At 36.3% G+C, this 23,023-nt stretch overlaps 4 protein-coding genes across 13 annotated transcripts in view; 1 reads left to right on the top strand and 3 right to left on the bottom strand.

Moving 5' to 3' along the window:
* glis1b (GLIS family zinc finger 1b) overlaps window positions 1–10,450 on the top strand; it is a 78,137-nt gene extending 67,687 nt beyond the window's left edge. For 2 of the 3 annotated variants that reach the window (XM_016446226.1, XM_016446228.1), the window contains exons 9-11: window positions 6,856–7,016; window positions 8,506–8,664; window positions 9,510–10,450. In XM_016446226.1, the coding sequence (XP_016301712.1) occupies window positions 6,856–7,016; window positions 8,506–8,664; window positions 9,510–9,643 (454 nt within the window). In that variant the 3' untranslated portion in view covers window positions 9,644–10,450. Of the gene's footprint in view, window positions 1–6,855; window positions 7,017–8,505; window positions 8,665–9,307; window positions 9,405–9,509 lie in introns of all 3 variants that reach the window. The other variant, XM_016446229.1, reaches the window with a different exon arrangement.
* rps8b (ribosomal protein S8b) lies at window positions 7,033–18,159 on the bottom strand. 2 transcript variants are annotated; one of them, XM_016446272.1, is made up of 6 exons: window positions 18,071–18,159; window positions 17,549–17,655; window positions 17,249–17,348; window positions 16,229–16,404; window positions 15,519–15,648; window positions 7,033–7,115 (listed from the first exon to the last, which is right to left on the bottom strand). In XM_016446272.1, the coding sequence occupies exons 1-6, from the start codon at window positions 18,072–18,074 to the stop codon at window positions 7,096–7,098; spliced, it is 537 nt and encodes a 178-aa protein (XP_016301758.1). In that variant the 5' UTR covers window positions 18,075–18,159; the 3' UTR covers window positions 7,033–7,095. The 2 variants fall into 2 exon arrangements, with proteins under 2 accessions (XP_016301758.1, XP_016301757.1); XM_016446271.1 differs by lacking the exon at window positions 7,033–7,115 and adding an exon at window positions 14,615–15,132.
* A 990-nt stretch (window positions 18,160–19,149) lies between these two features.
* LOC107657936 (elongation of very long chain fatty acids protein 4-like) lies at window positions 19,150–20,001 on the bottom strand. The gene is made up of 5 exons (XM_016446279.1): window positions 19,964–20,001; window positions 19,745–19,859; window positions 19,432–19,559; window positions 19,323–19,344; window positions 19,150–19,222 (listed from the first exon to the last, which is right to left on the bottom strand). The coding sequence occupies exons 2-5, from the start codon at window positions 19,791–19,793 to the stop codon at window positions 19,167–19,169; spliced, it is 255 nt and encodes an 84-aa protein (XP_016301765.1). The 5' UTR covers window positions 19,794–19,859; window positions 19,964–20,001; the 3' UTR covers window positions 19,150–19,166.
* A 346-nt stretch (window positions 20,002–20,347) lies between these two features.
* LOC107657928 (elongation of very long chain fatty acids protein 4-like) lies at window positions 20,348–22,868 on the bottom strand. 7 transcript variants are annotated; one of them, XM_016446266.1, is made up of 10 exons: window positions 22,673–22,868; window positions 22,438–22,514; window positions 22,244–22,328; window positions 21,902–22,089; window positions 21,700–21,780; window positions 21,477–21,533; window positions 21,257–21,371; window positions 20,944–21,071; window positions 20,835–20,856; window positions 20,603–20,734 (listed from the first exon to the last, which is right to left on the bottom strand). In XM_016446266.1, the coding sequence occupies exons 3-10, from the start codon at window positions 22,299–22,301 to the stop codon at window positions 20,679–20,681; spliced, it is 705 nt and encodes a 234-aa protein (XP_016301752.1). In that variant the 5' UTR covers window positions 22,302–22,328; window positions 22,438–22,514; window positions 22,673–22,868; the 3' UTR covers window positions 20,603–20,678. The 7 variants fall into 7 exon arrangements, with proteins under 7 accessions (XP_016301751.1, XP_016301750.1, XP_016301749.1 ...); XM_016446265.1 differs by lacking the exon at window positions 20,835–20,856 and having other exon boundaries at window positions 20,348–20,734; window positions 22,244–22,307; window positions 22,438–22,493; XM_016446264.1 differs by lacking the exon at window positions 20,835–20,856 and having other exon boundaries at window positions 20,348–20,734; window positions 22,244–22,312; window positions 22,438–22,493.
* Between the last annotated feature and the right edge of the window lie 155 nt (window positions 22,869–23,023).

Here is a 23,023-nt window from a genome sequence, read left to right on the forward strand (position 1 = left end):
TTATTGGAGTAAGTTTATATTCACTACTGTTCAAAAATGTGGGGTTGGATTTTCATGTTTCTGGAAGAAGTCTTTTATGCTCGCCAAAGCTGCAATAATTTTTGCCAAAAATACGGTAAAACAGTAATACTGTAAAATATTATTACAATTTCAAATAAACAATTTTTATTTTAATATATTTATTTAAAATGTAATTTATTTATCTCAAGACAAAATAGAATTATTTCAGTCTTAAGTGTGTCACATGATACTTCATAAATCATTCATTTCGTGCTCAAGAAAAATTTCTTATTATTATCAATGTTGAAAACTATTTTTTCCACTTAATATTTTTTGTGGAAACCATGATGCACTACCATTCAGATGTTTAGGTTAAGTAAGATTTAAAAAAAAAAAGAAAGAAAGAAAAGAAAAATTAACCATTTTATTTATAAAGTGTCAGCAAAGACATTTATAATGTTACAAAAAATACATTTAAAAAATGAATAATAAAAAATAAATGCGCTTTTCCCCCCTTTTTATCCATCAAAGAATTCTGAAAAATATATATCATGGTTTTCACAAAATATAATTAAAACAAATTAGCAGCAAAAACTGTTTTCAATACTGATAATAAGAACAATTATTAATAATTGAGCACCAATTGGTAATAACTGAGCATCAGATTAGCATATTAGAAGGATTTCTGAAGGATCATTTGACCCTGAAAACCTTTGAATTTTTGTCATGACAGAAATAAATGACATTTTAGAATATATTAAAATATATAACAGTTAGTTATAATATCACACAATACTACAGTTTTTACTGTATTTTTATTAAATAAATGCAGCTTTGGTAAGAGACTTATTTCAAAAACATTAAGAAAATCCTAGTAATTCTAAACTTTTGACTAACATTACATATATTTAGTCTCATAAAAGTCTGATTCACGAGTTCACACTTACATATAATAAACAGAGTAAAGGTTATGCGTATTTTGCGTGCTGTCCGAGGGGAAGGCTCCGAACCCAGAGTACCCCCCCCCCACAGGTTAGGATAGGAATAGTTGTAAGTGCGGAGAAGGGGTAGTGGAGGGATGCTGGAAAACTGTCAAGGAACAGAGGTAGGTCTGCTGTGTATGCGTATATAAACCTCTTATCTTGTTAATTAGGTTGATTACTGATTGTGCTCCTCTTGTGTTAATTAGGTTAATTATCTGAACATGCTCCTCCTGAACTTTGTTAATAAAACATCATTTAGTGTCATAAAATATAGTCATAAAGAATAAAATTCCATGAACTTGAGTCCATTTCAGCAGGTTTCAGTATCACCCGCTGATCTAAACAGTAGCTATACTATTACATTGTATCTTAAACTAATTTCCCCGCTTGACTGCGCATTGAGCGTTTGAGCACTTTAGCTTTTGAGTGCTTGGAAGCAAGCAATAGGCTTGGATCAGTAAGGGCCTGATCTCTCACGAGTGGCTTTAGTCTGCTAACCAGAACCAGAAAGGTTCCCACCGACCCATGCCAAGTCAGCGGCCACTTCGTTCTTCAATCAGAAGAGCTTACCGTGAGACACCGGGGATATCCACGCTCTCTCATACACGCCGTCTCCCAGCAGAGCACAACCTGACAGGTGAGACAAGACAAACTGAGAACAGAGCACTCTTCTTCATGAATCTTCTTTCAAAAAGGATGTGGGGGAAAAAAACTCCATCTTGATCTATTTTGTCTCCAGCCGACTCCTGGAGGATTTGTCTGTTTGAGCATAAGGACTGCCTCACCCCTCAAAGCAGCACCTCTGTTGCACGATTTGTAAGGTCTTTGACCCCTCTAACAGGGCTTAAACTGGAATGTGACACTACGACTGAGCTTTTCATGAACCTCGCAGTCTGCATTTAATAACAGTATTATTCCATCATCCAAAATTTAACTTTTCAATGTGTGTCAGCAGTGTAAACTTAACTTCAAACCCCCAATGGTTTGTCCACATTAATGTTAGTTTTTTAAAGTTGCTATGTCCCATTTAGACAGTAGTTCTTTGATCCTTTTGGTGGTTACTTTCTGAGCCAGATGTAAAGTAACTATGTTCTTTAACATGGAGCACGTCCCATTCACTGAATCATGTCTGCTGTGCTGAGTAAGGACTTACTCATGTCAACTGAGCGATGCTCTGGGATATTCACACATGTTCCCATGGAGTCACATTCACTGAATCACTGTCAGCATTTAACACTTTGCCTTTATTACTCAATCTGCTACTTTGAAGAAATACCATTTGTAAACACTTTGTTCACAAGCAAACTATTAAGGGTTAGGTCATTATGCTTTGAAGTTCCTGAAGTCGACTCATCATCATTGCCTTTTTTAAGATAGTAGACCAAAGTCTCCTATCCCATCACTCTTGACTCAAAATAACCAGTTTAGAAGGCTCAAAAATCAGTCATAAGTACAATTTTGCATGACTCAATTCCCCATCTTGCTGATTCTGAATGGAGGATATGGCTATATTTTGTTGAATTACTGCTGCTGCGATCAATAGAAAATGTAAATAAATATCTAATTTAAATGAAAATTTATTTATTTAAAATTTCTGGAAGTTTATTTTAATTCCCAAATGGCATGTTTTTGCCAAAATAATGATAGGTACAGTGTATCATATTATATATATATATATGTGTTAGTAGTATATATAGTATAGTATATATATAGTATATATATATTGAAGTTAGAAAAGTGTATACCAATGTCGTATGTATCTTTAGAGCGGTCCCTAAATTTGCGAATATCGAACATCCAACGTCAAGCCAACTTTATGCCAGCCCAGTCGCCGAATCGGCCATTTTGTCAGACAAACAAACCAGACAGGAGAGTAGATTAAAGGGGTCATATGACATTGCTAAAAAATAACATTATTTTGTGTATCTGGTGTAATAAAATGTGTTTATGCAGTTTAAGGTTCAAAAAACATTTATTTTCCACATACTGTACATTATTGTTTCTCCTCTATGCCCCGCCTTTCTGAAACGCGTCAATTTTTACAAAGCTCATCGTTCTGAAAAGCGAGGTGTGCTCTGATTGGCCAGCTATCCAGTGCGTTGTGATTGGCCAAATACCTCAAGCGTGTGATGGAAATGTTACGCCCCTACCATACTGTGATGCCATGTGCCAGTACGACGAGACAAAACCAATAAAACCCATTACAAACGAGGCATTTGTAGCATCCATTGGGGACATAATTACTGATTATAATGACTTATACTGTCTTTTTACGCGTTGCATTGCATCGCGCAAACTTAAAACCATGTCTGCATTTGTGATCGGAGAAACAACAGACAACTAGCACTGCTCTACACTGCTCAAACCTCGCGTTTGAATAGTCAGTGGCAAATCCTTTAAATATGAAAGCGTACTTACAGGGCGGCAGCAACAATACTACAGCGAGAATCAAAGTTACGCCTTCTTTCTTTGCGTGAACATTTGGGCGGCGTTATGCAAATCTTCCCACACAGTGACGTAGACATGTGGGGGCGTGTTTAAACGAGGCGTTTTAGGAGGGTGTGGACGGGTCTTAACTTTTATAAAGAATAACTCTTTGGGTTTGAGACTTTAGTCTTTGCAACTTTAGGGATCTTATCTATTCACGAATAGCTTGTAACACTCCAAAGAGAAAGGAAAACTTGAAATCGCATCATATGACCCCTTTAATGTGTGTATAAAAAATGGTGTGTATTGACGTCTTTCCGCGGTTGAAACAAGACACATTCTGATGTTCATTCATGTTTACTCCATACTATAACTAGTAAATATGAAAAAAATCTGTTCACGTGCTGAGGCGCTAAAGCGATCTGTCACGACACATTAAAGAGCCAAATGGTATTTATAGTTTGAATTTCTTATAAAATGACAAAATTTGTAATACGATTTTCATACCAAAAATAACCTGTTCTGTCTTGTCTGTTGTCGCGGTGTCAGTTTCCTCTTTGCTCCGCGATGTATTTTTCACTGCGTGAAGGGGGTGGGTCTTTGCAAAGGGTCAGTTGTGCTGCCTAATGTTTTCATGGAAACCTTGATACCTTTTTTCAGGATTCTTTGATGAATAGAATGTACAAAAGAACAGCATTTATTTGAAACAGAAATGTTTTATAACAGTGTAAAAGTCGTACAGCATCAACTGTACTTTTCTTTCCTGGTTTACATCCAGTTCGACTTAAGTGTCATACTTGAACAAGCCAAATGCTTTTCTATCACTTTTGAAGATTAGATGAACATCAACTTTTGGATGATCCGTAGGTCAGCAGCCATACAAGCTCTTATGACGTGAGACACAGGCTGTATAGTCACAAAAAGAGCCTGCGAAGGTGAAAGCAGATGATCAGTGAAGGTAAATACCGAAGGGAGAGATTAATCTTGCATATGAAAGATTCCCCTCATTCCTGGAGCCTTAGCGAGCTGCAGATGGCAGTGATTATAGCATGATTCACTTTAGCTGCACATAGAGGCTGCTTGTAAAAATATGAACAGTATAACTGTTTCCTGAGCTTGTGCTGACAGCATCTCCCAGGGGGAACGCTGCCGCCGTGCTCTCCGCAGAAACACATGGCCGTACGTCAGATACACAGCCAGCGACTAGATCCGAACAGCTTTCCTGCATACGAACACAGGCTAGCCTTCTAACTCTAATTCCTAAATGTATATTTGCTGCATGCCTTGTGAAATATGTTAGCAACGCTTTTGAGGACATGGCTGTTTGAGAAGAGCCCCATGAACTCATGGGGTTACATCCGAGCACAGTTTAAAAAAAAAAAAAAAAAGTGTATTTTTTTTTATGCACTTGTGATGAAACCGAGTCCTTGGAATGTAAATTTGGCTAAGAGTGAAAAACGACATAATGGTCTAACAGATGTAACAGCCAAGGAAGTCCTTATCAGATTCTGGGCAAATGAATGATGGGAAATATCACTCCCACACGAGGCCTGAAGCATAAATAAAAAAGATGATCAGCTCATTGGAGTCCAAATTTCACATTAGCACTTCGCTAGGTCTTAACTCTGTGGATTATAGTACAAAAGGCAATTTAAATGCAATTTTATAATGTGTCTGTTTAAATGTACATGCTCTATTTTTTTTTTTGTTTAAAATCACTCACATGAGATCATATCACTGGCCTAATTAACACTAATTTATTTATGTTTTTTGTAGTTTGTGTGGGACATATCAAAGGATCAAAGCAATGAACAAACATTTGCTGCTTGCTGCTGGGTTGCACACGATATTGGTGGAGGGACATTCTCATTCAAGAGCATTTGATTGGACAAAAATTGGTGCAGTGCAGGATGAGTCATCAATGTTTTTGCTTAATTTTTCCAGACAAGAAAGATTGTAAATAATAACGTGTACAATACCATTCAAAAGTTTGGGGTCGGTAAGATTTTTTATGTTTTGGAAAGAAGCCTCTTATGGTCACCAAGGCTGCTTTTATTTGATCAAAAATACAGTAAAAACAGTAATATTGTGAAATATTATTGCAGTTTAAAATAAATGTTTTCTACTTGAATATATTTTAAAATGTAATTTATTCCTGTGATGGCAAAACTGAATATTCAGCAGTCATTACTCCAGTCTTCAGTGTCACATGATCCTTCAGAAATCATTCTGATATGCTGATTTGGTGCTTAAGAAACATCTCTTATTATTAGCAATATTGACAACAGTTGTGTTGCTTAATATTTTTGTGGAAACTATGATACATTTCTTTTTTCAGATTTCTTTGATAAATTCAAAAGAACAGCATTTATATATGTCTTTACTGTCATTTTCGCTAAATTTACTGTGTAATTACAGAATAAAAGTATTAATTTGTTTAAAAAACATCTTGCTGACTGCAAACCTTTGAACCGTAGTGTTTATCTTCTAAAAGTGAATTTGATCAGTATTTGGGAGTAGACTAGCTTATACAGTGAATGTGTTTTAGCAAAGAGTGCCATGGAAAAAGCTATAAAATCCTAATATTTATTCTACGAGGTCTTTACTATTTAAGTAAGAAAAGTAAACATGTTTCTAAATACTGATCTCATATATCGTTAGGGAGAATGAACAGGCAGTAATGTGCATTCATTTGTTCATTTCCTCTGTCCCTCCATATCTTATATTGTAACTGCATATGTCCTCATAATATCTCTCCATGACTAGCATCTGTTTGTCATACTTCTGTTTAAACAGGCGATTCTTTGAGCTAGTTTTTGTTCTGTTCATTTCTGAAATTCAGAATATGACTCTTTGATGTGTGCACTAAAGGCAGAGAGCCTTGACTTAGGGGGCAGGAACGACTTCACAGGGCCATTGGGTTGGCACTCCGCGTCTCGCTGGAACTTGGTTTTGCATATTTGAAGACTTGCTTGTGACAGCTGCATCTAATGGCACTAACAAAGCCTTTATTTGTTCCATTGTGTGCAAGCTATCATAACTTCCCCAAAGCCATCACTGTGTACAGTAAGTCAGGGGCATGTTATGTATAAGTGGCATCTGGAGTGAAGAACGGGCTTGTACTCAATCAAAACCAGGCTCTTGACTTTCCATTATAACGAGAATTGGAAAAGGATAAAGCATGTTAGAGTAAATAAAAAATAAATGCATGAAATAAATAAATAATGTTTCACTTTAGGCTATGTGACTCTTTTTCTGAGGTAATCCTCTCAGATCTTTCTCAGGGTTAAAGGTAGGATGGGGTGAGGCTATAAAGTTACTATAAAGTAATATTCACAGGACTCGTATAAATTATATACTCTATATGAAATTTTATAGCATTGTTTTGGCCTGCTTATCTTCCACCATTAATCTTAATAGTTAACGCTCACTTTCTCTCTTCCAGGTTATCCGGAGCTCTGCTGTCTCCAGGGATCAGTCTGCTGAAGGCTGCCACGTCTCCTCCACCAACACTAGAGAAGCAACAGAACTCCTCCTCCAGCCAGCAACACCTCCACACTCACCAGAAACCCTACACCGCCTTCCACAACCTGCCTTCAAGTGAGGGTACGAGACCTTCTGTGTTTGTTTGCTCTGGTTTTATTGGGTGGTAGTCTTCACACACATCAAAAGTCCAGCACTTCCTTCAGGCTGATTTAAAACTCACTGTGAAAAAAAATAAGTATTTTTAGAAGTAAATAAAAGAAAACACCGGATTACATTTTACAAGAAAATACTACTTCAGTCTTTCTACTTCAACATTTTTATTCAGTGTGTTACTTTCCATTTCTTTGAAACAATTTTCACTTAGAAATTGTTAGTAAATTTCACAAATAATTTCAGAGTAAACCCTACACCAACATTTTTTCAGTGTGGATATTAAACTAGATTTTTCCATTCTTTGTGGTGGTCACGATGATTTTTGGGTGTTGTGGTTGGTTGCCAGGGTGTTGTTATTTGCTTTCTAAGTTATTCAGAATGTTTTTTTAATGTGTTGCCAAGTTGTTCTGAGTCTTTGTTAGGTAGTTGCTTACTGGCCCAAATTAAAAGAGCCCACTGCGAAGTCGCTAAGATCATTTAGTCCCTCAGATACCTCTTTCAGTAGTCTATGGGATTTTTGTTTGTCTGCTTTATTGGTAAGATGATATTAAAATGCTGGGTTTTATGATCAAAGCCCTGTAGTTTTTATTGTAGGGCAAACATCTGATGCAGTGCAATACAGTGATGATTAAGAGATGAACCAATGAACATTCTTCAAAAGTCTGATATATCATATTTGATACTCCCATTTCAACATGCTTTTTCTAAAAACTGAAGAAGTTGCTTCACTCCAGTAAGTGTTCACATGTCACATCTGACACAGTAGGCTTTATGGGGTTAAAATTATGTGCACAGATACAGTAATTTATAAGGAACACTGCAGTATCCCATAAAAAAAGGAATTGTCCATTTTGATTTCATTGTAAAGCAACATTAGTAATCATGATTTTCTGAGCAAGTACCACAAATAAATATCAAAACTCTCACAGTTCCAGTTGCCTGCCTTTAATTGTGATCTATTGGAATATACCTGTTGAAAAATCTCAGCAAATCTCAGTGTTTGATGTCAGAGAGAGTCCCATCGGTGTGAGAGCTGGCGTAGTCTCTGCAGTGCTGTGTGCATCAGCCAGACCATGTGGGCTGAAAGAGACGCCTGGAACCACAAGAGGAAGCTTTTTGCTCTAAAACCACCCAGTCCAAAACAGCTCAGCTGTCTGTCAAAAGAACTGCTGGGAAAGCGAAATGCTCAACTTCCTTGTCAGGACACAGATGTACATGTGTGTGTACTGTACCACCTCAAATCCAAGACCCCCATCTGAGAGAGACTACTTGTTTAACACTTCTGGAAGCAACCCCAGAGAAACAAGGGAATAGTCCAAAAATAGAAATACAAACAGGAATGCAGGCTTTCTGTGGTTTTTGCCATCGCTCGTTTAAGTTTTGAACATATAGAAAAAAAAGTTTGAATGACATTTGATTCTGATGTTTTACTTTGTGTTTGGGTATGTGTACACAGATTACCGTGGCAATTTCCAGAGCTGTTTCCATTTTGGCGACGGCTACAGAATGGACCAGTCCATCAGTGGCGGCCATCAACCTGCAGAGTCCCACAGCTTCAACACAAACCAACACAACGGCTTCCACATGAGCTGTTCCACCAGCACCTCTTCCACAGGTACACAAATACCCCCTTAAAGTGCAGTCTCATTAGTGAAATTACTTGGGCATAAAAATGTGTCTATTGTCAGTAGAGTAGCGTTGTATAAAGCACAGCTCACAAAGAAGTCACTTTTATCAAGCAGCTTTCTATTGGTCAACACTGCGAATTTGTGTGACCAGCTTAAACCCTTTACAAAATCGGCATGGGGAAATCTTTCGCCCAGTGATGGTTTAAAACGCCGCTTTTGACATTAAAGCAATGTATCAGAGCATGATTAATTTTTATATTTATTTAAAATAGAATAATGCTTTGTTTAGCCTTCACTACTTTTGCCCCGACTTGAAATTGAGCAGATTGAAATGACTGCATTTTGGCTGTGAAAATTTGCAGAACAGTAAATGTGACTACACTTTTACCTCCACAAATCCTTTTATTAAGTAATATCACAATAAAATTAAGTACCTGATATAGTCATTTGCCATTATACATTATGGCACTGTAGCTTCATGTCAGCACATCAACAGTAATAGGCAACATGGTTAGTAACAGCTCAACTGATCTGGCTGAGTCATCTTGTCGTTTTTCTTTCCCATATTACCCATCAGTTTGTCTCCAGTTTCACTGCCCTACCAATTATTTTTGTTGTATTTCATCTTAGTGTTTTTCAAATCTGCAAAAATTGGGCTGTACCCTCAAAGAGACAACCTTATCTTCCCTTCATGAGTGCACATTAGTAGCATAATTAATACCTCAAGGTACTTATGGGCTAACAGGACATTTTTTTTGCACTTTTTCTGAGAGTTTAATACAAGTTTAACACATTTTTCCATATTTACTTTTGTTTTTTTCATAATGCAAAGGTTTCAACTTGGTGCCGGACATCATAGGATCAGGTTGCCAGTTCTCACCGGGCACAGAGGAGAGTGTTTTCTTTCAGGTGGGCGGCTTCGATCGCGGCTTGAGCCAAATGCCGTCAGTGTACACAGAAACATAGGACCAGCTTACCTTGTCGGCCATCAACACAATTGTCTTCTTTTAGACCAAAACTCTCTTTTCTTTTATCTATGCAGTTTCAACCTATCAAGAGTTTAGTTTTTTTTTTCTTCTCAGAATTCGTCTTTTGTTCCCTGAAATGCATAGTTGGCTCACCTCAATTGGACTGAAATATCTGCTTCCTTGACTACGCGAAAAGCTGCTATTCCACAGCAACGAAGGTTAAATGATTAGGGGTTTGTGTTGTGGCGTGTTTATTTGTGGATGTTATGAAATTGTGCTTTTTTTCCAGTGTTTTGAAAGACATATTCAAAATCTCATGAGATACTCCCTTGTCGTCATCAAGGCATCACTAGTCTTAATAAATCCAGCTGGTCAGCTCAGATCCTATTGTGACTTTGGAATGGTTTGATAGAAACTTCAGAACCACCACAGCTCATCAGTGATGAGTTCCACATTTCCCTCTCAGAGCTCTTTTTCGGATTTGTTGGCTGTTGTGTTGGAAACAATTATTTAGTGTTGCTGTGTTTTGTCAGTGAATGTTTGCAAATGTTTGTATTGCTTTGTCATTTGGTTGTCATCATCCCAGATAAACAGAGTTCTTTATTTTGTAATGGTTGATGGCTTTAATATCTACCACACTTCAACGTATGTATAAAATGTACAGTTTAATATTAATAATTGTCAATCTCTGAATCACTGAAAATAAATGACTCTTGAATATTGCGGTCTAATGCTCATCATTGTATATTTTAGAGCTGTGGTAATTATGTTGACTGTTTAACTAAATAAATATGGTGTTACTCAGACTCCAATATCATTCAATTCAGTTTAAACACTATGCAATATACTGGAGAATCAAATTGCAAGATATTTTGCAAATTATTTGCATATGTTCCCTTTACTTTTAAAAGTTTCTTGGAACTAGTCCCAGCCATATAAATGAACTGAGCAGGAAAAACTTTTGTAATTTAATAAACTATTGCAGACTATTCTTAGGTGGAGTCTGCCCCCTTTTGGAGAGGATGAGGATCATTCGTCTCAGAAAATCTGTCATAACATATCCTTAAAGGAATAATTTTCATTTACTCACTCCATTAATCAAAATTCACATTTTTGGGTGAACAATCCTTTCAGGTTTCAAATAAACACTAAATATCACAAATGAGACCATAGAAAACATCACTCTAAAAAAAACTGAGATGAGTCATATATAAATTTTAGTTTTATACAATTAGGCATGAGAATAATTATTCATAATTTCACAAATATTTTTTTTACATGGAATCTGAATGATTCATATTCAAGATTCAATCACTTTATTGTCATTGTTTAACCCTTGTGTTGTGTTCAGAACCCTATCACACTTACGAGTTTACAGAGCAAAAAGGACCCGGCCTCATAAAATTGCTTATAAATCACTCATTATGCTATATTATCACCAAAGATTGGATTCAATCTTTTTGTCAACTTCTTTTCTTTCATTTAGGACTGGTTTTGTATTTCTATTTGCTTCTGATTAATCGTAGGCCTCATGTATCTGAGACTAGGCACCTCATTTTTTGAGTGAAAAAAGCATTATTTATGAATAATTTCGCAATATTAAATAAAAACTGATGAAAATTTGCACTGTTTATCACACTAGTGTACTTTAATGTTTAATCAGGGAGTTTGTTTTGAAAGGCTTTTATTTTGTACAAAATGGCACAAAGTCACACTAGTGGTGTTCCCGGTCAAAAATGACCCGGCCTCAAAAAATTGCTTATAAATCACTCATTATGCTATATTATCACCAAAGATTGGATTCAATCTTTTTGTCAACTTCTTTTCTTTCATTTAGGACTGGTTTTGTATTTATATTTGCTTCTGATTAATCGTAGGCCTCGTTTATCTGAGAGTAGGCACCTCATTTTTTGAGTGAAAAAAGCATTATTTATGAATAATTTTCACAATATTACTGAACGTAAACAGCGTATGCTATTCTGTGTCAGCTGCGTCACGCGGATACGATGTCTACGTTGTTTACGCTTTGATTTGAATTAAAACAATGTATCTGCGTGACGCAGCTGACACAGAATAGCATACGCAGTTTGCGTTCAGTGGATACTCTCCAAAATGGCACCAGGGGATATTTGCGTTCCCTTTTGCGTTCTCTCGCAAAGATATTTGCGTTCCCTTTTGCGTTCTCTCGCAAAGATATTTGCGTTCCCTCGCAAAACTTTTACGTTCCCTCTCAAAGATATTTGCGTTCCCTCGCAAAACTTTTGCGTTCTCTCGCAAAGATATTTGCGTTCCCTTTTGCGTTCTCTTGCAAAGATATTTTGCGTTCCCTCGCAAAACCTTTGCGTTCTCTCGCAAAAGATATTTGCGTTTTGCGAGGGAACGCAAAGTTTGTCGAGGGAATGCAAAAGTTTTGCGAGAGAACGCAAAAAATCTGACAAATATTTTTTCCTCCCACCACAAATTTTTTCACTTAATCTGATTTTTTTCCACCACGTCCCTTTAGGGGCTCCGTACTAAAGCATTTATTAGTAAACTTTTGTCTGCTTTGTGAGAACATGAAAGCCTCAATACCTATTGTCATAATATTTTGTCTAGAAGGAGTGATGAAAGAAAGATTCTTTTGAAGCAGGGTTATAAATACAAAACCAGTCCTAAATGAAAGATAAGAAGTTGACAAAAAGATTGAATCCAATCTTTGTTGATAATATAGCATAATGAGTGATTTATAAGCATTTTTTTGAGGCCGGGTCATTTTTGCTCTGGAACATCACAAGTGTAACAAGGTGAAAAATCTCCCCCAGAAAAGTATGAAAATTATAAAAAAATTTTTTAGAAGTAGTTATACCCTTTGTGAACGAAGTCACAAAATTTCAGTCCAATGCGATAACATTAACTAGTATTTTCGGGAAAAAGATAATTTTTTCAGAGCAAAAAGGACCCAAACACCACATGAGGGTTAAGTACATAATTGATTTTTTTAATTTGGACTCTCAAAACATGAGCTGAAGTGACAGTGACAGGAATAAATAGAACAAAGAAAAAAAAATAATATAATAGCCATTAATAATAGCCAGGGGCGCCTGCAGGATTTCTTCCGAGGGTACGCACACCGCACAGAGGTTTTTTTTGGGGGGTTACCAAATGATCAGTGAGAGCAGAACGAATGCGTCACACGTTTTAAACTCAACAAAATGGTAAAATACATATACAAATACATATGCCGCAGAACAAAACAGCGTTGGATGAAGTGGATTAGAGCCCTGCACGGGCCTCAAATATAGGCCCTAACCAGTCTTTTTTCCCCTTTTCCCAAAAAATCTTATACTACTGTTTCAGCTATTAAAATAGTTCAGTTTACTCAACAAAATGCTAAAATACATATATCAAGAGCATGCTCACAGAAGAAAACAACAGAGAACAAAACCGCGATGGATGAAGTGATTAGAGCCCTGCACGGGCATCAAATATAGGCCCTAGCCAGTCTTTTTTCCCCTTCTCCCAAACAAGCTTATCCTACTGTTCCAGCTATTAAAATAGTTTAGTTTTGTATGTAATGGAAAAGTGATTATATTTAGTTTCGTTCTTTATAAAGTTAATTTAGAAAAACGTTTGGAGCATTTTTTGTTCGTTAAATGCAAGTTGTTGTTTTTTTTTAAGTAATGACCAAGTGGCCAGCGGCAGACAGTGAATTGATCATAGCCTATATGTTTGAACAATTTAGCCTTCTCAAATCATCACGACTTGCCTAAAGTAAAATCTATAGATATAAAACAGTTCAAGCATATCACAATGTTAGTTTAAATGTTTAACCTATATAAATGTGCGCTGCGTTTGTGTGGAGAATGGAAGCTAAAGCACACTCTGCAGGACATGGAGGCGCCAGCGCGATCACTTGCATTTTTTTAAGAGTAATACATCATAATACATCATTCTAAATTGTATTTTATTTGTGTGCACTCACAATATCAACAAAACATTGTGCTTTTATAAAATAAAGAAAACAAATGCTTTCTGCCGTCTCGGTCTTGATGAGGAGTGCTTCACAATGATGAACCTAAACTCAGCGAATTGCCTCACAGGCATGATAAAAATATATAGAAAGCTATAATAAAACGAAATAATTCAAATCGAAAATAGAAACTCTGTAATCCGTAAAGATGCATTTCTCTCTAAAGGCACATCCAATGAGGAGATGGCGAGTCATTTTTTTCATCACCATAATTGATGGATGTCTAAAACAGGCCCGATTATAATTTGCGTTTTATTTTATAATTCTGTACAATTAAACAATAAAACACAAAATATAATGGCATATATGGAAAACTTTGTCAATTGTATAGCTGCTTATATTTTCTGATTTTTATGTTGTTCTGAATACCTTCAAATTAAAATAATTGGTTGCAACACAATCTTGTCTGATATGTGAATTATTTATTAGCCTTTTTTTTTTTAATCCATGCAGCAAATGCTTTAAAAACAGCTTTAAAGTTACTTTATTGCATTTCAGACGCTTTTAAAGTACTTTTCACTATGCATTTTACGAGTAGCGTGAATGTAAAACATTGTCATGAATTCGTTGTATTCCCATTTGTAAAATAGCCAACAAATTAATTGTTGTAGGCTAACCCGATCTCATGAAAGTGCGTACTGATATGTGAATTATTTATTAGCCTTTTTTTTTTTAATCCATGCAGCAAATGCTTTAAAAACAGCTTTAAAAAATTACTTTATTGCATTCCAGACGCTTTTAAAGTACTTTTCACTATAAATGTTACGGGTAGCTTGAACTTTGTCATGAAATCATTGTATTCCCATTTGTAAAATAGTCAACAAATTAATTGTTGTGGGCTAACCCGATCTCATGAAAGTGCGTATAGCACGATTTTCTGCTTCTATTTGGCGTAATATTTATATGCAGAAATTGACTTTGTCATACAAAAGACTAATAAATTCATAATTAATGGCATGGCTGGTTCAGTCGACAGAAATACTGGACACACAGGCCTATAATAACTGCTGAAATGTTTGTGGGGAAAATCTCAGGTTAGTCTGAGTGCTCATGGTACGCACAGTGCGTACAGCCGTACACCTGCAGGTGCCACTGATAATAGCAATAGTAAATTGTAACATGAAAGTGCAGTTAGTGTGGGATACAGAAGTGATCATACTTAGGTGAGTGGAAGTGCAATATATTTGAAATTGTGCAAATTGCAATATTACAGGGGAAAAGAAGCAAAAAAAAAAAAGCTGCAAATTTTGTTAGCCAATTAGAAAGTAGCTCGCTGTTAGAAATCATTCAATTTTACTTTTTACATTCATACAGCCATTTTTACCCATAAATGCGCACACTGTAGAGCTCTGGTTATATTGCTTAAGTCTATTTGCCTTTCTTGGCTCTGATCTTCCGGAGGTAGAACTCCAGCTCTTTCCCTTCCAAGATGTATCCGTCTGCTCTGCCACACTGGCCAGGCCTGGACGCAATACAAGCTGAGACGGTAGAACAGTAAAAAGCAAACTTAGAAGCACTGGGACTCTTTGACTAATTAAACAAAGGTTTGTCTTTGACTGAGACCAGTCTGACTGGTTTTGAACAACGCGGAAAAAAACTGAAAATGAGTCTGTGAGAACACAGTTTGGCTTGTTTCTTGTTCCTCAAATGATAATAAAAATGAGAACATCCTGTGATATTACTAAATCAGTCAGCAAGGATTAGGACACATACTGTAATGTTTATTTGCTTTGGACCATGGATTGAATGGAATAATGGAAATGTGTCACCTCTATCTAATGCTGTTGAAAAAACATCCTCTTCTCAACGATCAGTTTAAGAAAATGGAGATGGTTGTGAATGGCTCAGAGTGTGGAAGACTCACCAAGAAGCTTGCCCTGCAGGAACTGCTCCTCCAGCAAACTGCTAATCTTGCTCTTCTTCCTGCGTCCATCAATCTTCTTCTGAACCTTCTTCGACCGTTTCTTGTTCAAGATCTCCTCCTCTTCTGGAGTCTGAGGGGTGAAGATACATATGTAAATTTACAAAGGCAACTTCTCAAAATAATGCACTTAAAAGCTTCAAGGTTTAGATTCTGGTGTTTTATGTGGAATGGATTGTTTGAACAAGGTTCCAGTCTTTAATTGTATATCTGAATTGAACATTAGAGCTTAATTAGAAAACAATATTGGTTTATTCTTGCTTAAGATGCCATACTAACCCATACTTCTAAAGTTGAGGTCTAAAGTCTAAAGGTGCATTTATATTGCCATTTATTAAATCGCTGCAGGTGTTATGATACTATTAGGTGTCTGCAGTATTTTGATTGCATGAAGTTCAAATTTGCTCTACTCACTTGAATTGCCAGTGTTTCATAAATCACCAATGCAATTACAAGCTCCTCTGAAAATTTGCATTGTAGCAACCATGTAAAGATGACACATTGGAGCTCGTGCTTTTGGAAAAGCTCTTGTCATTTTGTGTGCAATATGCATGTAAGGGTGCATGAACACTCTGGCTGAGACGCCTGAATTTCATCTCTAATAAAACACATGCTCATCTATTTATAGTGTGAGCTGTGAAATGAAAGCCTACCAGCTTTGCCCCTTTCTTGCGGCCCAGTGGAATGGCGTAGTGGGCTTCATACCACTGCCTGAACGGTGTGCTGTCCACCAGAACAATGCAGTTCTTCACCAGGGTCTTGGTTCTCACAAGCTCATTGTTGGAGGCATTGTACACAACGTCAATGATCCTGGTTTTGCGAGTGCAACCTGTGAGTTAGAGTGAAAAATTACATGTGCTTTTAATTATTGCCAAAAATCGAGAGAAAAAACCCAGAGAACTTCCAGAGTAGGATTTCACCATTGTCATGTTTAGATTTGCTCACAGTGAATAAATAATTCACATGGTATGTCCACGCAACCCATGAGACAGACATTTAAGAACAGGTCAATTCAACAGTTTTCCCTGCACAAGCAAATTGTTTTGTTTAACAGTGATGTGTTACATCAGAGACTTCACACAAAATTTCCAGGCACCACTTCCATGATCTCAGTCTAAAGGCATTTCATGGTTTTAATACTTCTAAATGCACTGACACACAGACTCAGTGTCCTGACAACCAATAAAAATATTAGTTGGCAAGACATCTGGAAGCTAGAGGGGGTGGAAATGCACCAAAACACACCGATTTATAAGTTTGCGACAGAAGTTTGACTGGGTCACTCCTTCAGTAGACCACAATGATTAGCATTTTAATGGACGTCTGCACGTTTAAAAAGTCAATAATAAAGTAATTCAATAGAGCTGGTCAGTTTAGTCCTAAAACTTACAAACCTACAAACAAAATTCATCTTATAAATGAGATCAATTTATTGATTAGCAAATAAAGAAAATGTTCACTACATTAATAAGCTAACAAATAAAGGGCTTACAAGGTTTTATGTAATAAATCGTAATAATTATGCAAACACTGCAATGCCTCTCTAGCTTAACATTGTGTCAGGTCAATGTAATACAAACGTAGTAACTTGCTTTTGGAGCTAGAATGAGAGAGAGAGAGAGAGAGAGAGAGAGAGAGAGAGAGATTTATTATGAGCAGGGATGTGCACTCACCCTCAGAGCCCCAGGCGGAGTTCCCGCTGTCCAGTCTCAGCGCGCGGTATTTCTTATTGCCTCCCCTCACGCGCACTGTGTGAATACGACGGGGGCCGATCTAAAAAGTTTACAAATAATTATTAAAATTATTTATTTTTATGTACATTATTAGTTATTATACATTTTTATGTATTCTTTATGTAGTTTTATGCATTTAACAGTCTTTGCAGTCATTAAATCAAATCCATATGAAATGACGCACATAGCCTGATGCTTATGGACGATGATCTTTGATGCTCGTCAACTAAAGTATCGCACCTTTGTGTTGGCAGGAGGGCGACCCAGTTCATACTTTCTTTTCTTATGGTACTGCTTTCTTTTCCCTCCGGTTTTACGACGCTTGTGCCAGTGATCCCTGGAGATACCTGAAGAGAACAGATGACAAAAACAAACAAATGAATTGACATAATATCGAAATTACATGCACCAAAGTTAAATGTTATTACTTTTAATGCCTACAAAAATAATGTTCTGCTGTATTTGCAGCTGAATTAACTGCGCACGAACAGTAAACTTCAGTGCACTTGCGCAGCTTGATTTGAGTATATGATTCTTTGTAGTGCAAAACTGAAACTAGAAGAGCTACAGACTACAGCTGATTACAGCGATAAGCAGTAAATACCGACATCATGCCATCTCTTAGCTGTTTATTCACATATCAAACCTAATACATATTATGTCCATACTGTGATTGTAAATTTAGGATTTATAAAGTATTGACAAGGCTGAAGAAAGACCTGCGTAATTGAGGTTATTCACTCCGTATTTCGAAATACTCACCCATTCCTGGATGTCTTTGACGCTACTAATCAGTGTTGCCAACTAATTTTCAGGGGAAGTTGCTAAAGGAAGGTCGATTTGTTGCTAAAAGTTGCTAAATGACGTTGTGATGTCATTGCGCGATGACGTCATTACGTAATCACGACGCAAAATTGTGCCACTACATGAAATCTCAGCAAAAATATATTTTATGTTAATTTAGCGTAAAATAATATAAATGCATAATATAATGTTAAAATATAAATAACTATTTTTATATACAACATTACATACTTTTGAACGATTTAATTTTTGAACGATTACACGTTTTTTTATTAGCTAGACTAACTGATCAACAATCACATGTACAAGCTACTAACAAGGTGCATCATAAATGAACAATTATTAAATTTTTATTATCATCAAATTGAACAACTGCAAATAGCAATAACTTAATTCATGTGATGTATGTACTTCTAGGCATCTTTGGTTTCCTCTTTTTGTGAAATTTAGATGGAAAATGTGTGCCTTTTTATTGTTAAAAGTTGCTAGGGTAATCTGAAAAGTTGCTAAATTTAGCAACAAATTGCTAAATTAATTAATTATCGCGAGAATTCGCGCGAGAACATCGTCTGAGGCAGCTGCAGTCAAGATCTATGGTCAAGATACGTAAATAGCGCCATCTAGTGCACTTCACTTTTGTTAATAAAGACAATTTATAAGACAGTACAAAGCTGTTTTTACACAAGGTTCCATCTTAAAGTTGATTAAAAATGATAATAATAATTTCTAATTATTTTGGTTGAGGTTCCAAAATGCAATAAGACATGTCACATCTTTATTGGATAAGTCATTTACAACCCAAATTAGATATGAGGTCAGTGGTTTCACCAAATTTTCAGTCCTGAAGACTTAATTTAACTGAGGAGTGACTGCAGTGAGAACAGCAATGGACAAATTAGTCTATCAAAGGACGGGTGAGGCCTCTGCTCATGTGGCTCATGTGGAAGACATCTTGCTCTTCCTGGTTATGTAGCTCTGGTAGTAAAAGTTGCTGAAGAGTATAAAGAGTATAATGCAATATGCAAACACAACTGCATTCATGGAATCAGGAAAATCACACTCGGTGAAGAGGTTGTAACCAGTGTGAATAGTCAGCAAGACAAACTGGACCTGTAATGAGAAGTTGTTCAACAGTCCCGCTGATGTTATGTTTTCCGTTTTTAATTTTTTAATTCTTAATTAAAAAATTATCATCTGGCCTTCTACTAACAGGACATCTGTATTGAAGCAATCTACAAAAGAATAAAAATTTGTGAAACAAAAGGCTCTGATAGACTAAAAGAGAAAATTAGCAGAATATCAATGTGTTGTGTATTTACCAGCTGTAATGAGGTGAGGTAGCGCTTCCACCACAGATATTTCTGCATGTGAGGCCCCAGGGCCGCCAGGCCATAGTAAGAATACATCACTATATGAACAAAGGTGTTCAACAGCCCGATAAAAAATGCTGAATGAATAGGCAAAAAGACACAAAATAATGAAATACATGAAAAAATAACTAAAAACAATGCATACATAATTGTTATATTTAATGCGTATATGAAAATACATAGAATCAAAGAAGGCTAGGAAACAGTGCATATTAACTGTAGTCACTGAATATATATGAATTATTTAATGTTTCTCTCTTACATTGACCTCCCGCCACAAATTTAACTCCTGCCCACCAGTTGAAGATCATAGTTCCATGATGATACACATGTAGAAAAGTGAGCTGGCTGTTCTTTTTTCTTAGGATAAAAAAGACCTGAGAGAGGAGGTTGGGAGGGAACGCTTCTTTATTTGAACTGTATGTCTAAAACGGGTGTAAATATCTGCAACAATCATATTTTTTAAATGAGTCAAACTTACTGTATCACTAAGCTCAATAACTTTAGAGAAGAAGAACCACCAGCCTTTTTATTGTTTGAGTCACTTATCAAAAGTTGCTCAAAGTAGCCAAATAAAATTTAAAAATAGCTAAATTTGTTGCTAGGTGCTTTTGGAAGAAAAAGTTGCTAGGGTAATCTGAAAAGTTGCTAAATTTAGCAACAAATTGCTAAATTAATTAATTATCGCGAGAATTCGCGCGAGAACATCGTCTGAGGCAGCTGCAGTCAAGATCTATGGTCAAGATACGTAAATAGCGCCATCTAGTGCACTTCACTTTTGTTAATAAAGACAATTTATAAGACAGTACAAAGCTGTTTTTACACAAGGTTCCATCTTAAAGTTGATTAAAAATGATAATAATAATTTCTAATTATTTTGGTTGAGGTTCCAAAATGCAATAAGACATGTCACATCTTTATTGGATAAGTCATTTACAACCCAAATTAGATATGAGGTCAGTGGTTTCACCAAATTTTCAGTCCTGAAGACTTAATTTAACTGAGGAGTGACTGCAGTGAGAACAGCAATGGACAAATTAGTCTATCAAAGGACGGGTGAGGCCTCTGCTCATGTGGACCAATGTTAAGACATCTTGCTCTTCCTGGTTATGTAGCTCTGGTAGTAAAAGTTGCTGAAGAGTATAATGAGGCTGACGCAATATGCAAACACAACTGCATTCATGGAATCAGGAAAATCACACTCGGTGAAGAGGTTGTAACCAGTGTGAATAGTCAGCAAGACAAACTGGACCTGTAATGAGAAGTTGTTCAACAGTCCCGCTGATGTTATGTTTTCCGTTTTTAATTTTTTAATTCTTAATTAAAAAATTATCATCTGGCCTTCTACTAACAGGACATCTGTATTGAAGCAATCTACAAAAGAATAAAAATTTGTGAAACAAAAGGCTCTGATAGACTAAAAGAGAAAATTAGCAGAATATCAATGTGTTGTGTATTTACCAGCTGTAATGAGGTGAGGTAGCGCTTCCACCACAGATATTTCTGCATGTGAGGCCCCAGGGCCGCCAGGCCATAGTAAGAATACATCACTATATGAACAAAGGTGTTCAACAGCCCGATAAAAAATGCTGAATGAATAGGCAAAAAGACACAAAATAATGAAATACATGAAAAAATAACTAAAAACAATGCATACATAATTGTTATATTTAATGCGTATATGAAAATACATAGAATCAAAGAAGGCTAGGAAACAGTGCATATTAACTGTAGTCACTGAATATATATGAATTATTTAATGTTTCTCTCTTACATTGACCTCCCGCCACAAATTTAACTCCTGCCCACCAGTTGAAGATCATAGTTCCATGATGATACACATGTAGAAAAGTGAGCTGGCTGTTCTTTTTTCTTAGGATAAAAAAGACCTGAGAGAGGAGGTTGGGAGGGAACGCTTCTTTATTTGAACTGTATGTCTAAAACGGGTGTAAATATCTGCAACAATCATATTTTTTTAAATGAGTCAAACTTACTGTATCACTAAGCTCAATAACTTTAGAGAAGAAGAACCACCAGCATACACTGGCCATCTAAAAAGATACAGTAATAATTAGGTAACCAATGCATCGTTACTGGAAATCTAAAAATAACGATAACATCATAGGTAAATTTGATTATGATTTGGAAAACAGGAATTACTGATTATTAGCAAAGAACACTAGGCAGCTAAACAGAAAATGAGAGAGATGTAATCACCCTCATTCCTAGAGGACTGGGGCTGTAGTCCACAGGTTGACACAGATAACTGTAGTCTGCCAGCCAAGATGTGACCAAGAACTGTGGAAAGAAAAATAGATTTCAGATTTGATGACTAGGTTATTTTAACGTAAGACCTTGAAATAGTATGCACCTATATTGGACTGAACTAGAGTATGTATGTATGAAATACAAAATGTACCTCATGGAACATGTAAATCGACAAACCGACCATGGCAAAGTTGTATACAATAAGCACTGCTTTTAGGTTCACTGGTTCCGTGTGTTTCATAAGCTTGGGTCCAATCCAAATAATACCAAGATAGCACAAAAACATACAGATGATTGGTACAGGAGAGTAGATTAGAAGCCATGGGTCCGTCCGCTTATCTGAAATGCCATGACAGAAAACACAAGTTTTGCTTAAAAGTGCATTCTATAGATTATTATATTCATATTTTATGATGTAACGTTTCTCTAGATAGTACAGTAAAATAGAAGGTGTAAAATAAATCATGCTTATACAACACGAAAAAAAGCATACCCCCATTCTCCAGAATCCAGCGGTGCATGGATTCCACTCTCTGCCATGCTGATTCCATAGAGGACTATGCTTGAAAAAGATTAGACTAGCATTCAGCAGAAGAGGGTAAAACACGTATAAAGAGGAATAATATATCCCGTGTTTGTGCGTTCTTAATAATACATTATATACAAAAAATGCGCAGGGTTGCATACCTTAAGGAAGTAGATTTGCGGTCTTGTGCTTGAGGGATACCTTCTCCCTATGCAGGCTGCTCTTGTAATTATTGCAACTTAATTTTAATGGCAAGGCGTTAAATTTATTGACAAAAAATTTAACGTACATGGGATATTTTTATTATCTGACTGCAATTGTCTTCTTATCCGTATAGGGATTATTTCACATTTAGACAAACGTTCGCAATCAACATAAATTGACCGGTGAACTTACCTGAGGAAAAGTACAGGTGTATCGCACTGTGTGGAAGAGTTCAGTCAGTCGCACGGTCAGATAGGAACTTTAAACTTCACACAAAATTATGAGTAACATGGGAAATAGGGTGTTATCAGTTGTTATGCAGAAGTGCACAGAACTATCGGAAGAAAAACTTTGGACTGCACCCAGTTTTCATAACTCACATTTCACATTTAAAAGTCCCACTGGGGCCGAGAAAACACACACATTAATCTGAAATTTAAACAAATATACCAAAAGATAAATTTGCCCACTTTTTACTAAGAAAGTATATTTCCACATATGTGTCATATTAGAAATAATCTCAGGTTTGTTAACAAAATAAAT

Source organism: Sinocyclocheilus anshuiensis, unplaced genomic scaffold (assembly GCF_001515605.1).
Source record: "Sinocyclocheilus anshuiensis isolate Anshui unplaced genomic scaffold, SAMN03320099.WGS_v1.1 scaffold107, whole genome shotgun sequence".
In the NCBI taxonomy this organism is placed as follows: Eukaryota; Metazoa; Chordata; class Actinopteri; order Cypriniformes; family Cyprinidae; genus Sinocyclocheilus; species Sinocyclocheilus anshuiensis.